We start from the raw sequence: 15,443 nt of genomic DNA, 5'->3' as shown, positions 1-15,443 counted from the left end.
CCTGTCCGGCGGCGGGAGGTGCCGGCCGGGGGCAGGGGCCGCTCCCCCGGGACGCGTCCCCTCGGCTGCGGGTTGTTCCTGCCGCCTCGAACCGCCGGGTGCCCCGAGGTAGCGGACGGGGTGCTGAGAGCTGGGCGGGGAGAAGGGGCCCCCGCGTGAGCGCCTCAGCTGGTGTGCCTGGCGCTTGGCTGCTCGGAGGGGTCTTGCCTTCCCTACTGCACAAAGCTTTGGGTTTTCAGTAATTCATGCCAAAACCTCCGCTTCCTCCTGGTCGGAGCAACGAGGCGCGATGGCAGCAGCAGCGAGAGGTGGCTGGAAGGGGAGAGGTGCCGCCGGGGGCTCAGGTGCGCGCTGGGGAATGGGGACAGCACGGGCATTCAGCTCTCGAGGAGAGAGAGCAGAGTGCCTCTGCTCCCCACAGAACCGTGTCAGGTACATGACAAAACCCCCTTTGAAAGGATGATCTGATAAAGGGCTGCATAAACCTGGCGTCCTCTCGTGCTGACTGTGTTTTCCAGAGCTGTCTGCTGTGCTCAGGAGACAGGTCTAACGTTACAGCCACCCTGGTTTCAGATGGAGGAATGGGCCTGGTGTTGGGTTTCTGCAGAAGGTTAAGCTGTCATCAGAGCCTTAATGAACCCTGAGATTTCCCTTGAAACTCTCGGTTAATGGCAAATTAAATCACTGGTGGGGGAGGGAGACTTTGTGTTTTCCACCACCTCCACTCTGACTGCCCTTTGATGAAGAGCAAAGCCCAGCTGGAAGATGAGGGGACGGGAGGTTACAGCAACATATCAGGGGAGAGAGGAGAGAAGACAAGAGACAGGTAGGCACCCGTGAGGCCAGGGGACAGGTTCCTGAGCACCCCGGGCGCTGCAGTGCTTCTCGAGAGTCACCTCTGACCTGGCTACTCGGGGAAGGAGAAACCGCTCCAGGTCGGAGCTGCATTAGGGATCCTGAGAATGGAGTTGAGGGGGAACTTGAACCTCGAACTGCAGAGGTGTCCATAAACTTGTGTTACAGGCTTTGGGTGAGAGCTGAGATGGATGTAAGAGCTCTGGTAGGTGAGAAGAGCTGAGCTTACAAGGAAAGACAACACCTCATCAGGGCCAGTACCTCTGCAAAGGGCTGCCCACACTCATGTGGCTATTTCAGCCCAAATGCCCCGCTACTGCAGCTTGGCCCTTCAGCATGCTGCAGGGCTCGCAGCCTCGTCAGAAGGGGAAACTGAGTCAAAGAACTGAGCATGAATAAATGAATGATGAATGAAATAAATTACTAAATATCCTGTTCCTTTGGATGGGCGATTAGAGATTTCCTATCTGGTCTTGCTGCAGGCGGGCAATGCCAGCCAGAAATTGAATTCTAGCACTATGATTCCTGCTTCTTCCTTGTTTAAAGCAAGGCTGAGATGAACATTGGGAGCCTCTCTGCTGGAAGCAGGACATCATCCTGGAGCTCGGGCTCACTAGTTTCACAGAGATGAGAATCCAAACAATCCCATTTACTCCCTGTGGAGGACTATGTGCAAATCAGACATTGCATGAAATCTTAAAAAAAAAAAAAGTAATCCATTTCTCATTTTTCTTCTTTTTCCTTGGTTGCCAGCCAAAACTGGAAAACACTACTTCTCTGGGCTTCTACTTAAGGGCTTCTTTTCTTAGATTCATAGGAGGAAGGGGGAGAAGTGATGAAGTGCCTTGGGAAGCTCACCATCTCACACTGGAAGAGGCCAAACAAACCTCAGTGACAGCCCCAGTTCCCAGGCTGCTGTCTGCCCATGATCATGATCTCACTCCCCTCGGAGCTCAGCCAAGCTGACTTAATGCACTACAGCACGCCCAGGGGCAGCTTTAGTCTTTATTACAATTCTTCTCTCTTTTTATGGGTTTTGGGAGTTATGTCCTTCCACAACTTCACATCAGCCTAGCTGCATATCTGAGTTCACATTATACACCTTTGTAGTGATGCTGACATGCTGCCTTCAGTAAAATCATGGAATCTAACTAAAAGCCCCCAAAAAACAAATCCAAACTCTTTGTTTCAAGGTATGAGGGACTGCCAGAACAGAAACACTGCTCAGGAGTTTCTTTGCTGATCTCCTCCTGCCTTATCCTCCCCCTGCTCAGGCACCCAAAGCAGATGTAAGCACAGGTCTGAGCAGCAGTGATGTACTATTGCTCTCTGCTATCTTCTGGGTTCCCTTTCCTTCTGGAAGCAGTTGAATTTATGTCAATGATGTGCAGCATCAGTTTCAAAACCCAAGAGATCAGAAACTCAAAGTTTCCATAAACATATGTTTAATGCCCAGACTTCAGTCCATTTTGGATGGACTTTGAAAAAGGCATCTGGCTGGGGGCTCTTGGAGCTGCTAAAGGAACTAATCGGAAGAACTCCCATCTGTAACCTTTGCTCAAGTCACTCACAGAACTAAAACACGATGGTACCAGAGGCAACTCTCTTTTCCAGACAGTATTTACCCATTCTGCATTCTCAGGCTTAGTGATAGTAACCTGTTGTACTGCAAATGTTTACAATCCACAAACCAACTCACAAGAAAATATTTCCAGAAAAGAACTAGTGTGTGTTGCACACTCATTAATTTGGTTTCATTTGGATTCATTTGGCCCTTGATTTAAAAATATATGTATTTCCTGAAAGGGAATGGTTTTGCACATACACACTGACAGACTGCTGCTGGACCCTCCTGTCACCTCTGGGTTTGTTTTCCAGGGGGTCATTTTAAGGAACATGCAAGCATTTGTCTCGGGTTGCAGGTAAGCTTAACCCTGCAGCAGAAACTCAACTGCTTCCTGTCTCAGTTTCTGCAAACCAAAATAGCAAAGAGTTAGAAAACAAAGAAAAAAGCTATTAACTCTCCCCATGAGTTAGACAGCACATAAACCTCAAGAAGGCACATGAGCAAAGATAAATGAGCTGTTGCAGTGTTCATCTCTTTTGTTTGTAGTAAATTATTGTGTGTAATTCATGTTTCCTGTCCATAAATGCCAGACAAACTTGAAGACATGGAATCCATTCTAATTTAGTAAAGACAAAAACAACTCCTTTTGAGCCCATCTGGAATTTGTTTTTATCGTAATTGTTTTGGGCTCAGTAACGAGTTCAAGATCTAACTGCCCTGACTAATTGTTTCAAGAATAAACAGATGCTTTGTTTAAAGGCGGCAGCTCCCATTTTGCCCAGCACAGCACTCTCCGGGGTCGCAGGATGAAAGGAGCTGTGTGCCATGTCAGCACCGGCCTTAATGAGCATTGGCGCCCTCGCCAGGGGTGCTCACCCCTGTCAGCGGCTGATGGGGCAGGAAACCAGCCCCCAGCCACACACTTGATGAGTGTCCAGCCAGTGACATGTGCCCTCTGCTCTTTAACACCACCGGCATTTTGTTTGTAAACTCATCTGATGACCTTTTGCAATACATCCTTCTGTGGCAAATCATACCTGGTCTGATGATGCATGAGCACCTCCTCCAACTGGGCTATAGGGCACACAGTGGACAGAGTTCATTCCCTGGCCATCTAACCCCAAGCCCCTTGGCTTGAGTAAAATGCTCCACCCCCCTGCAGTAGAACCCCAATTCTTTTATTTGAAAACAAAGATACACACCCCTTGACCCACTCTGAGAGACTTCCCCAACCAGGATATGAGACCACGCAAGCTCTGTGCAAGGTCTCACCCGCCCCAGTGCTCCCCAGGACACACCACGCCTGAGATCCCTGTTAGCCCTGGTGTAGAAGAGGTTGGTGCATGACTGACACACTGGCACTAGGAACAGATTCACAGAAAAAGCAGCACTGACCTACAGGTGAGCCACAACAGCCAGTGGGACCTTACTGGAAGGTTATTTCAGCTTTCAGATTCAGTCCTTGGTGACACGAACAACAGGTGCCAAGAGCTCCAGATCCACCACAGAGTAGATGCTAAGAGCTTCTGCGCCGGTTTTGGAAACAAGGCTCCATGAACCGGCTGTGCATAGATAAGCTGTGTAATCATAACTGCCTGAGGCATTTGAGATGTTTACTTTGCAGTGTTTAATGGCCATATATAAATTCTTTCTCCTTCATTGAAGGATTTCCTGTCCCAAATCAGCTAACCCTACAGTGTGATGGCTAAAGTCAGAAGAATTAATCATACAGAATTGGATGGGTTTTTTTGATTGTTTGTTTGTTAGAAAGAAACTAAAGACAGCACTTAGAGCTCAGTCTGCCAAGGACATGTGGCTTGCACAGGGTTTGCTGTAAATCAAAGTTTATGTTATTTCCTATGTTTTCTAGTTAAAAAATACAGCTTTGTGTCTGGCATATCATGAGAAAGAAGATCTCAACTAAATCTCCTTGAGCAGAGCCTGATCACATATCTAAATAAAGCACCTCTTCCAAAACAGCTTCTGATCATGAGTTGAAGACATCAAGCAAGAAAACGTCTGTCTCTTTGCACAGTTATTTTTTTCCAGTGCTTAATCATTCTTGTTAAATTCTTCTGCCTTGTGATCTGTCCTCTACACCATAGGTCACCTCCTACAGCTGTCAGTGGGGAATATCCTTCAAGGGCCTTTATTTTGTAACATCCATTTCATAAGCACTGTGGCCAAATCACCAAGAGAACTGAAAACCAATGTTTGTTTCTTATAAAAAGATGTCTATGATCAGCTCACAATAGCAGCACATACGACTGAGCATCCTGTCAGCTGTTGGAGACCCCTACAAGGAGTCAAGAAATGGTATTTGTACTTTGGTGTTCACCAGAGGCAGGACCACGTGTCCTAGTCCAGGTGCCTCTCCATAAGCCACAGGAGAACGCTAATAAAAAGCTCTATCTGAAGTGAGTGTTAAATAAGAAATAAGCATGAGTCTGACACTCTGACACTGCTGCACATATTTTCCTCTCCTCTGACAGGAACATTCAGCAACATTTACTGCCATTTGGCAGAGTCTAAATACTCTCTTTTTTTACACACAGGAGCAGAGACTTTGTTCAGCCAAGCAGTTTATTCTCTCTGGCCCTCAGGTCACACAGATTCAACTAACTGCCTGCATCAGTGTCTGATACAGAGAAGAAAGGAATAGTTCCGCCACAGCATGACCTACAGCTCACAATGAACTGAGAACAGGGTATTTCATTTTTTTTCAGTATTTTGGGTTTTCTCAGTTTTCCCAGAGAAGCTCTATTGCTTATTAGGAGGATGAAAATGCAGACTGCTGATCCAACGCACAGAACAGAGCCGTTCTTCTGACATCCAGAAATCCTAGCTGGCAAGGAAAAGCAACTAGTTCCCTTGGCTGTACCATGTCCTCAGAGGACTCAGCTCCCATGTATCTCTTCTGGTCTGGAAAGCATCCCAGTGACTCTGTGTGGTAGCAGAAGCTCTGTCAGCACTTGGTCCCTGCCCTGAGAAACCTCTGCAATGACGCCCATTTCCTGAAGTTCTTATACAGTGTCTTGAACTTACATAAATTGTGGGTTGTTTCTAAGGAACATTAGTGTACTGCTGGAACTGAGAATAATGGTGTCACAGCAGGACACTCATTTCCTACAAAGAAAATCCATTTTAACAACTAAGTTCTATAAACATTGCTTTCACCACAAAACAACAGACCTCCTGGATGTTTCTTGAGAAACTTGCTTGTTTGTAGATGATGTTATTTGTCTCCTGTATTCTGAGTGAAGTGTCAGAACAAGCAGATAGAGGTATTTCATATTTCCCTGTGACAGTCCTTACAGGAAAGAGAGAAGGGTTTGCAGAAATAGCCAGGCTAGAGCGTGGGAGATAGCCAACAAATCATGCAGGGAACAACTCCAAATCTCTTCTGCGATTGACAGTGTAGCGTTTGTATGGAATATTCATCCTGTAGACCCAAGCCTCACAAATGGAAATGGGGCCCCTTTTCTCATCTTGCAGTGTAATTGCAGTTGGTCCAGATGATCATGGGTAAAAACACTCTAGGAACCTCTCAGTGCATGACAGATCAAAGAGAATGTGTTGATGTTCTTTCCTAATCTGAGGATTACTACTTATTCCTGCAGTCAGGTAATTACAAGCAGAGACTGCCATCACATTCTCCAAATAACTACTCTCCCATGCTCATGGCATCATATTTCACCTTGATTATGACAGGTTTGAGTTCAGTGAAAAAGTATTTGAGGGAAGAGTGTGGTGGGTCCCTGCGGCAGTGCTGGAAACATGCTGGGTTTATGTGAAGGCTTTCAAAGCCAGGAGTTTGAGTAACTGCAGTGCAGTGGTTACACCCTGGTGACAGACTCTGAGACTGGAGATTTCTCATCTACACCAGCTGTGACTCTGGAACTGAGAATTTACCCTAAAGACTGAACATTGGGGATACTGGGGTTTTTTAAGGTGCAGCAGGAAGCCGGTTAGAAACACAATCAATGTGAACACCCGTCAGCACCAAAGTACGTGTCATCGAGATGCTATGTAGGAGGAAAAAAATCTATCCATCCACTGCTCATCAAGGCAGCTGTTACTGGAAAATACAAAAGACAACCTCCAGGAACTCCCACTTCCAGCTAGCCAGTTGCACACACAGATCTAGCCACAGCTACAGCCAATCTATGCCCATTCTGGAGCAGGGAGGCTTGTGAACAGCCTGTGCCACAATCCATGGCATCTCACTGCCCACCCACAGGACTTCAGTCACCCCTTGCAGCTGTCATGAGCTCATCTGCTATGTCCCTTCTCTGACCCGAGACGGCCATAGTTGCCTCACTTCCTTGCAAGGCTTGCAAGCTCTCTGGTTTAACCTCCACCTAAAAGCACCAGGAATGGGTTTTGAAGAGGGAGAAGTTGGCTCTGCACAGTTCAGGGAAGGTAGAAGTGAAATAAGGAGAGGTTTGAGGAACGCCCATTGGGAGACTCAGCAGAAGATGCAAACACATCCCCTGTCAGCACCTGCCCTTGTGCATTGGTGCCCAGTGCCTCTAGGATTTCCTTTGGACTGTTATGGATACTGCCTTCATCTTCTGTTAAATAGAAGAATGCACATATTTGCCTTAGAAAAAAAAAGACAATGCAATGGTCCAAACAGACAGTCCTTGACGGGTCACTGCAGAAAGATATATTTCTTTATTTGACTGCAACAGAAATGAGACAGATCAGATTCATGGTGCTCAGGCCCAGGGAACGGATGGAGCTGAGACTGCCTGGGTGAACTGCATTCCTTTGCCTCTTATCCAACTAGAGACATGCTGTGACATGTTGGCCCCTGTCTAAGGAGCTTGAATAGAATAATCCCCATCTACCTCAAAGGCTTCCATGACACAGTGACTAGAACAACCAGGGACATTCCATCTAGTAGCCGCAGGCTGAAACTCCTGTACGCCATCACCTGAGGGGACAGACCTGCGCGAGGTGATCCCTGCTTATAATATGCTAGGAAAGGAGAACGCTCTCACTAGAAAACCACAGAATATGTGTTTTTCTGCCTGGAAGAGCTCTAGCCAAATGTGGTCTCATTCAGAATAGACAACAAGAAGAAACTAGCACTTTCCTTTTTGAATGTATTACTGTTCTTGATACATGCTGCCTAAATTATACATCAGTGGCTGTTAACTTGCAGTTACGTACAGTTACATCTATTTCCCCAGTGAACAAGTTACCATTTGGGAAGCTGTTAGAAGTAGTCCTCTGACCCCCGCCGCACGCCACAGGCAGCACAGTACTGGCAAGTTGGATTCAGAGCCTAATACAGGAAATTTCGTGCTTCTCCTGCCACTTAGTGGCTGCAGATGATGCAGCACCACACTACATTCATAAAAGAATAGTGCGATGTGAAACAGGTTTATATTCGGTTCGGGTGTAGTAAAACCTGAGTAGGGACAAAGAGACATTAAAAAAAAAAAAAAAGTTTTACTTATTTTGAATACTTTGACATCTGTCAGGCCCCTCACAAATTGCCCTCTGCAGGATGAAAGGGTGTTGAAATACCATGATTACTCCTAAAGGCCAGATACTTTGTGAAACAGAAGCTTTACAATTATTGCTGGCAATGCAATATGCCTCCATCTCCACTAGGTCCCATCTCTAAGATTCCTGGGGATACACCATTTCTCACTGCCAGGGAGTGCCTTTCTATTTTACAGAAGTAAGCAAGCCTGTCTGTCATTGCTGTTACTGCCTTGCTGTCTTTGTAGCTTACATGGAAAAGGGAACCATTTCTGGAACAATAAGCAAATACCACATGGCCAAACCCATTACACAAGGCCTGTCAGCTATCAGTCCTGATTAAATGATGGGTAGTTAACAAGGGAAGAGTATAAAACTAACATGCTAGTGAAAGATAAGCCAAAAGACAAAGATGAAAGGTCACCAAAGAAGCCACTATTACAGTGGGATTAAACCTTTTCAACTCATTAGAATTTAGCTACAGCCTCTTGGGAGTAGAGGAGGGGCTTCTACTGCACAGAGTTATTTAATTTTTAACCAAGATATTAAAAAAGAACTGAATTTCAATTTTGTACTCCCAGGGTATCACATAAATCCATCCTATGAAGGCTCCTCTGCCATGCCTCTCTATGAACAACGGTGGTGGAGCTCAGTTGATTCCTTGATTGATATCTCCCAAGCACAAACCCAGTTATAGTCCTTGGTATAATCAGTGCTGTTGCCCTCAGAAGGGCTCTTCTCTCTGCTCTCTGAGGCTGTAGGGAGAACAAGGCTTAAAGAACAGCAGGATAATGCTGTGCGACAGGGTGACAACTCACAGGGAGCTGAGAACATTTTGATCAGATAGTGATTCTTCCCCCAGCAGCCTGCTTTCTCATGCCCACCTCAGCACCACCTTTACCTGCAATGCTATATATTAGGTAGCTATATTACATATTATGTAATATGCACTTTAATATAGCATATAATGTAATACAAATCATGTATTATGCATTTTAGACACAAAAAAGTCACATGGCATATGTAAAACCAAAGCTCTCTGGATCCTGTGAAACAAAAGCCAGAGGTGATCATTTGATGAAAAAATTGAGTGCTGTAAGTGTTGCTGTTTGCTCGATGCCAGGCTGTGGAGAGGGAACAGGATTGCTGCCTTCTGTGCATCAGTCCCTTGTCAGCAACAGCTGGATTGCCTGTACATCACCAGGAATCTAGACAGGAGTACAGTGAAAGGGCTTGGCATAAAGAGGGATTTGAAAGTTCTGGGGTTTGTTCATTCCTGTCACTGACAGCACCAAGGGAAATAGTCTGGTATGTCTTTCAGATCTTAGATTGGGTTCCAGGACAAATACAGTCAGAAAAAAATCTGTAGTTTACTCCTGCTTTGATCACACTTAATCAGACAAGCACTACTGAGCAACTGTGCCAGACGCTTTGAGAGGGAATTTATGCTGTAAACCATACTGGCCTTCAAGAGGATTTAGACAGCTCTGAATCCTGCAGATTCATTTCCCAGCCTGTCATCTACTTTCAACAAAATTAATTGAACTGTCTTGCTAATGAACATGCAGCCCCATTTTGAGAATGTAAATCAGCTGGCAAAACACCTGCCAAGTCAAGTGTCTTATCCTAATGTAATGGGTGACCAAATACACATTCCTATGCTGGAGATTTAAATAATCCTTTAGAGAATTTCTGAGAGTACCAGAGGCTTTAGCAGACAGAAGAAAACCTACCAAAGAGGATGAACAAGCTGCAGAGACTGGTAAAAACCATCTATTTTACTATTATTGTTGATAGATCATTTTTTTTAATTTGCATTTTTATAAGGCTGTGTAAGTACTATCATGTTCTAGTGTGTAAGTACTATCATGTCCAACTCCTCACAGTTCTTGGGATAAAACTGAGCACTAATGGCTCTCCTGGCAGCTGCACATCACCACTGTGGCTGGGACAGTAGTGCAGAAGCCGGGTGTTAAGGAAGGTTTGGGAAGGTCACCCTGTAAATACAACTCAGCTCTGATCACAGACCTGTTTGGTGTCTCCTGAAGGGAGAAGCAAACCATTTTCCTTTAGCTCATGGCCACAAAAGAGCTCTGTGATACGGGACCTGGTAGGGGATGTACTCTATAATGAAAGCAGGAAAATGAGCAGGAGTGTTACATTCCTAGGCATTGTGATTAAAAAAGAAATGTGCTATTGTAGGGAGACAAAATCTCTCTCACTTGGAGAACTAAAATAACTGGGAAGAGCAGGGATCTCAGGTGCACAATCCTTAGCTCACGTCTCAGTAACAAGACAGGAAAGTGGTGTAGCCAAGGAAAGTGTAAGCAAAACATACCTGCTTCTAACTGAAGAGAGCTCGGTCTCTTCTTGCCACAGGGTTGGAACAGTCTGGCTTAATTTCTCTCCTGAGAGAACATCCTGTCTCAGGCTGATATGGAAGTTATTTACAAGAAAAGGCTTTCAGGAATGGAAAAATCTAATTATTTGAATTTGTGATTTTAAAGCTATTGCAAGACTAGGAAAAACTTTTTTTTTCTTTAGTAGATGTCTCTGTAAGAACAGGTAGAGAGAAAAAGCTTCCCAGCTCTGGGTTATCTAAGTTGTTCTCAGGGTCAAGGGGGTCATATTCATGTAGCAAAACACAATCTATCCTGAGGTGCCCTGCACTAACTGGCAAACAGCCAAGCCTGAGCATGGGCTCTTCGCGTCACTCACAGAGCTGTCCCACTCTGGCAAAGGCCAACCTGGCCCTGGGCCACACAGAACCTTGTGCAGGAGGTGTCAGGCTAAAGGCCAGGAGCCTCCAGCAAGCTCAGAGTGGTCTTGAGACATGGGACAGTGTTCCCAGTCCAAGAACACCATCAGGGCATGGCTTGCCAGTCACAGGATCTCACATACAGGTGGGGAAACCAAAGGCACAGGTACAAAATAGGTTGAAAAGGATGGAGGGGTGACACAGAGAGAGACCAAACAACGGGGTGGGGTGGCTGCAATGAGGAAGGGATGTTCAGTGATTCTGAGATGAACATGGAGACATGATGCTGCTGACACTCAGCTGTGCTCCTCTACAGAAGCTGCGGGTCAGTTTGAAAGCAGTCACACAGGAAAGCTTCCAGACAAGAGTGGCAAGAATGACATGAGGCTTACAAACATGACAGAGGAGGAATGATCAACAAAACTGTTTAGAAAGCTTCTATAGAGTGTCTCTGTTTCTCCACAGTTAGCCCCAGTGTTGTTCTGATATGGGACACTCGTACTGTAACATTCAGGGCATCCTACTGCAAGGGGAAAATATGCATGTTTTGTGCTTGCAAGCCTGCCAGTGAGCTCTCAGTTGCCATACTGTGTCAGCCAAGACAGCTTGTTCTACACCCTTCAAAAAGTCAAGAGACCTTTATACCAACACCCTGATCCCATGATGCTGTATGAAGCAGCCCCATTCATCTGCCCATGATTCTGAAGAAACAGCAGTGGTGTTGGACAGCAATATAAGCAATGGGCAATACTGACAAAGAAATTACCTCAGAGACCAGAACATGGCATAGGACTCACTGTCTGCCACATATTTAATGTATATCGTAATACTGAGGGTGTAGAGCATATTCTGGATGAATACACAATTACAGACTGCTAAACACAAGAACATGTGGGAACAACTGTGTAATGAGAAGGTTCAGCAAAGAGGTATTTTCTGCTCTGTATAACATGTGAAGTAGCATAGGAAAGGGACTCTATTTTGAACTAAAGTAAGTGTCATTACCATGAAAAACTAGAAGAAATAGCATGCCAATGAATCAGAAATCTACTGGATATAAATGGCCATGAGAAAATCCCCCATACCACAGAGAAGCTCCATCCTACAGAGCTTAGCTAGAAATGAGGCAGAAGTCATTAAACATTGGCAATGTTTCTTGAATAATTCATCATGTGAGTACATATTTTTGTAATGAATTGAATTAATTGAAGCTATAATACCAGTCTCTACCAGTGTTTACTGGTTTTGCTCTGACTTTTTGTAAGCATGCACATTAAATATTAAACCAAAGACACTTGCAGGCCTTTTCCCCAAAGCAGTTCCAAATTTTTAGTGAATGTCAATGAATTATTAATACCATTCTGCAGTAGAGGGAAATAGTTTTAAAACTGGGGAGGTGGGTGTTCTATCTTTGGGACCTCCCATTTTATTACAACATTCATAGCCTCTTCTAATCTTCACTTCACACCACTCAAAGCATGAATGGGACAAATGTGAGCCATTTTATTCTGTGCAAGGAAGCCATCCATTTTCTATCCATCTTCTTCAGCTTCAGAGCAAGATCTTGATCCTGACAATATGTGCTGCTGGGATTGGAGGCACTTTCCAATATGGTTACAACATCTCTATCATCAATGCTCCAACTTCAGTAAGTACTGCTAGTCTGAGAGCCTCCTCCTGAGACAGACCCTTCCTTAGTGTCCTCAGTCTGGCTACAAACTGGCCTGCCACTGAAAATATGCAGTCTGTTAATAGTGAGGGCGAGAAGGGAAGAAGATGTTGTTCTCTCTGGATAATTCACATCTGAGTGACAGGACTTTGTTGTCAAGAGCCACCCCTGAGCAGGACCTAGTGTCACATGTATTCATTCAAAAGTTCTGTTTTAACTGCTTTAGCAAATCTAATTCTAAAATTTTCCAACCTGCAACCTCTTTTTTGACTTTTGCCTTTAAATTCAAAGTTGGACCCATGAAATACATTTTTAAATTATCCAAGACAGCTACATACTGGTACAAACCAAGTGCAACTTTTCAAAAGCTACAGTTTTACACTCTTAACCCTCTGTTAAAAACACATCTAAGAAGTGGAGGCCATTTTCAGCCAAGGGTTTGGAGACATCAACACAGAATAAACAGGTGTATTAATAAGGAAGCCTTGACATTTCTCAGCGTCCTTCACCTCTACATCATGGTTATGCAGGACTGTCCTTCCCTTTCAGTACATCCAGATGTTCATGAATGAAACCTGGTTGGAGCGCACAGGTGTGCCCCTTGAAAGCAACATGATCCTGCTGCTGTGGTCTTTCACTGTCTCTGCGTACCCTCTGGGTGGACTCACTGGGGCTGTTGTTGCTGGTCCCATGGCCATCATGCTGGGAAGGTAAGAGGGTGATGGATTTTAATTTAGGCTTTGCAGCTTCCATTAGTCCAAGAGGAATGATGAGCCCTACAGCACAATACCCACTGTAGTTAATGAAAACATGTTTAGAATCACAGATCAGTCTGCCTTTAGCATTTGGAGCTGGCAGGGAGAAACTACCTGTTGTGGCAGTAGTTCATGTCTCAAAACCCAACTGGGAACAGTTCTTTTTCCCACATTACCTCCTCATCATATTCTGACCCAGCTGAAGTGCTACAAAGTTTTCAGCTCAACTCTGTGTCACAATAACCAACTACATAATCACCATCATTTTTGTGCCCAGTTTTCTGCCATCCTTTTAAATAGGAAATAATGACAGAACAGACCAAGGATTTTTCTTCAGAATGAACTGTGAGAATTGGTAGAAATGACACTGGAAAAACAGAGGGTGCTTGCAAAGAGCAGTTGTTGCATCCCAGGTCATCATGTCTCACAGGCTCTGTATCCACTCTTTTGACTGAAATAATTCAGGAGGTGTTGGCTAAATCTTCACTGTTTGTTTTTTTCCCTGTGCTCAAGTCTCTGAAAAATATGTCTCTCCCCTCACCCATCTTTCATACACAGCTGTATCCCCAGTTATTTTCAGAAAAAAACAGTGTTACTAGCATAAACTAAGTTTAGAGATTTCATCTCGTACTGCTTTGGAATAAAATCATATTCTATCATTGTTAGAAAAAAAAAAAAAAAAAAAAAAAAAAGACTGTCTTCTGAAGAGCAGATAGGGCAGTGAGTTGGGACTAGAGAGAATTACTGGCTGTTATGGGTCTGTTATGGGTCAATAGAGCTCTCTTTTTTTTTCCTGGTTTTGGACAGAAATTCCTCCTGGGGCACATGAAAACTTTCTGACAAAAGTTTCATAAGGATCGTACTATTACATGAAAAATGCCTGTTTCAACAAATCAGCATTTTCAGACCAAAACGCAGTTACTGAAAGAATCCTCCTCTCCGTTCAAATGGGAAACTGTGAGCACAAGAGCCATGAATCTGGGTGGGGACCTCATAGTGCCTTCAGTGCGTCCAGAGCCAGCGCTGCAGGGGCACCCTGTGGTCGTGCTGGTACCTGGAGAGGCCCTAATTGTATCCGCCGTGCAGATCACCTGTCAGTGCCTGTCCCCATTTTTATAACAAGACACCAAAACTGCTTATCTGCCATCTACACACAGACACCTCACGTAGGGCTTTGGGTAACCAGGATTTTCTGTGGTGGAGCTGAACTTCCAGACACGACAGGTTGGATCTGGCTGTGAAATGTTTGATGACTAAACCTAACACACATGTTTTTCTCTCTGAAGGAAGATGTCCCTGCTGCTGAACAATGTCTTTGTAATCATAGCTGCAGTCTTGTCAGGATTCAGCCGAATGGCAAGATCTTTTGAAATGATTATGCTCAGCAGATTTTTTACTGGTGTGAATGCAGGTATGGCAACATGAGAAACGTAACAGGACAAACATGATAACAAGTATCAATTAGAAAAAGAAGATAGTTAAATAGGAATGATCCAAGACATTAAAGCAATTAATCCTCTAGTCTGACCATACACATGTATATGAATGAGGAATTTGTATATACAGATTTTATATTTTGCTTCTAAGGACTTTTTTTTTTTAAAAAAAAGCATACACAGGCAGGGTTTTTTTGTGTAACACACATGTGAGTATCTGTGTGCACTCTGCACACAGGGAGGGGAGCCCTGGGAGAAATTGAGCTGAAAATCGGTCCCTATTTGCTTGTATGCATGTTATCAGTCACTAAGCATGAGCACCAACATTAAAGCTTTTATAGACGTTCATCCAAGGAAATAATGATTGATACAAGTGGTTTAAAATATGATTTTCCCCCCAAAATGAGGGACTAGAGGGAAGTATCACTTATAACCTTGGATTTGGTGCTGAAAAGACCATAGGACTGAGGCCCTGGCAGGTTACAGTTCCATTATCCACTACTACTTTTAAGTATGGAAATGTAGTTTAGTAGCTTATGCAATGAATAAGAGTGAAATTGAAGGTTTGGGTGAATAATAAGCACTGGTAGATCAGACACCACATGGCCTGCAACAGAAGAGTCCAGCTGACAACCTCAAGAGGTGACTGACTGCATTTGTCCTCGTCTCCTCTGTCTGCAAACTGAGGTCAGCATTTGTCTGCCTTGCCCAGGTGTAAGCATGAATATTCAGCCCATGTATCTGGCAGAAAGTGCCCCAAAGAAGCTCAGAGGAGCTGTGGCCTTGACCTCTGCATCGTTTACAGCCCTGGGGTTGGTGCTGGGGCAGATTGTTGGACTCAGGTAATGTAAAGCAAGAAGCCCAGTTTATACTTATTAAATCTTTCTTCTCCTTCCCTTCCCTCCCC

At 44.5% G+C, this 15,443-nt stretch overlaps 2 protein-coding genes across 2 annotated transcripts in view; one reads left to right on the top strand and one right to left on the bottom strand.

Moving 5' to 3' along the window:
* Positions 1 to 438, bottom strand: part of LOC113486209 (derlin-2-like) — a 5,213-nt gene extending 4,775 nt beyond the window's left edge. The window contains exon 1 of the mRNA XM_026859938.1: positions 256 to 438. Within this exon, the coding sequence (XP_026715739.1) occupies positions 256 to 438 (183 nt within the window). The remainder of the gene's footprint in view (positions 1 to 255) is intronic.
* A 9,140-nt stretch (positions 439 to 9,578) lies between these two features.
* Positions 9,579 to 15,443, top strand: part of SLC2A11 (solute carrier family 2 member 11) — a 10,771-nt gene continuing 4,906 nt past the window's right edge. The window contains exons 1-5 of the mRNA XM_026859746.1: positions 9,579 to 9,680; positions 12,226 to 12,324; positions 12,895 to 13,055; positions 14,387 to 14,511; positions 15,249 to 15,378. Coding sequence (XP_026715547.1) covers positions 9,660 to 9,680; positions 12,226 to 12,324; positions 12,895 to 13,055; positions 14,387 to 14,511; positions 15,249 to 15,378 — 536 coding nt within the window. The 5' untranslated portion in view covers positions 9,579 to 9,659. The remainder of the gene's footprint in view (positions 9,681 to 12,225; positions 12,325 to 12,894; positions 13,056 to 14,386; positions 14,512 to 15,248; positions 15,379 to 15,443) is intronic.

This window comes from Athene cunicularia (assembly GCF_003259725.1).
Source record: "Athene cunicularia isolate RWA chromosome 15 unlocalized genomic scaffold, athCun1 chr15_part1, whole genome shotgun sequence".
In the NCBI taxonomy this organism is placed as follows: Eukaryota; Metazoa; Chordata; class Aves; order Strigiformes; family Strigidae; genus Athene; species Athene cunicularia.
Note: the sequence above shows the minus strand (reverse complement) of the source record. Positions and strands in the feature narration are given on the sequence as shown.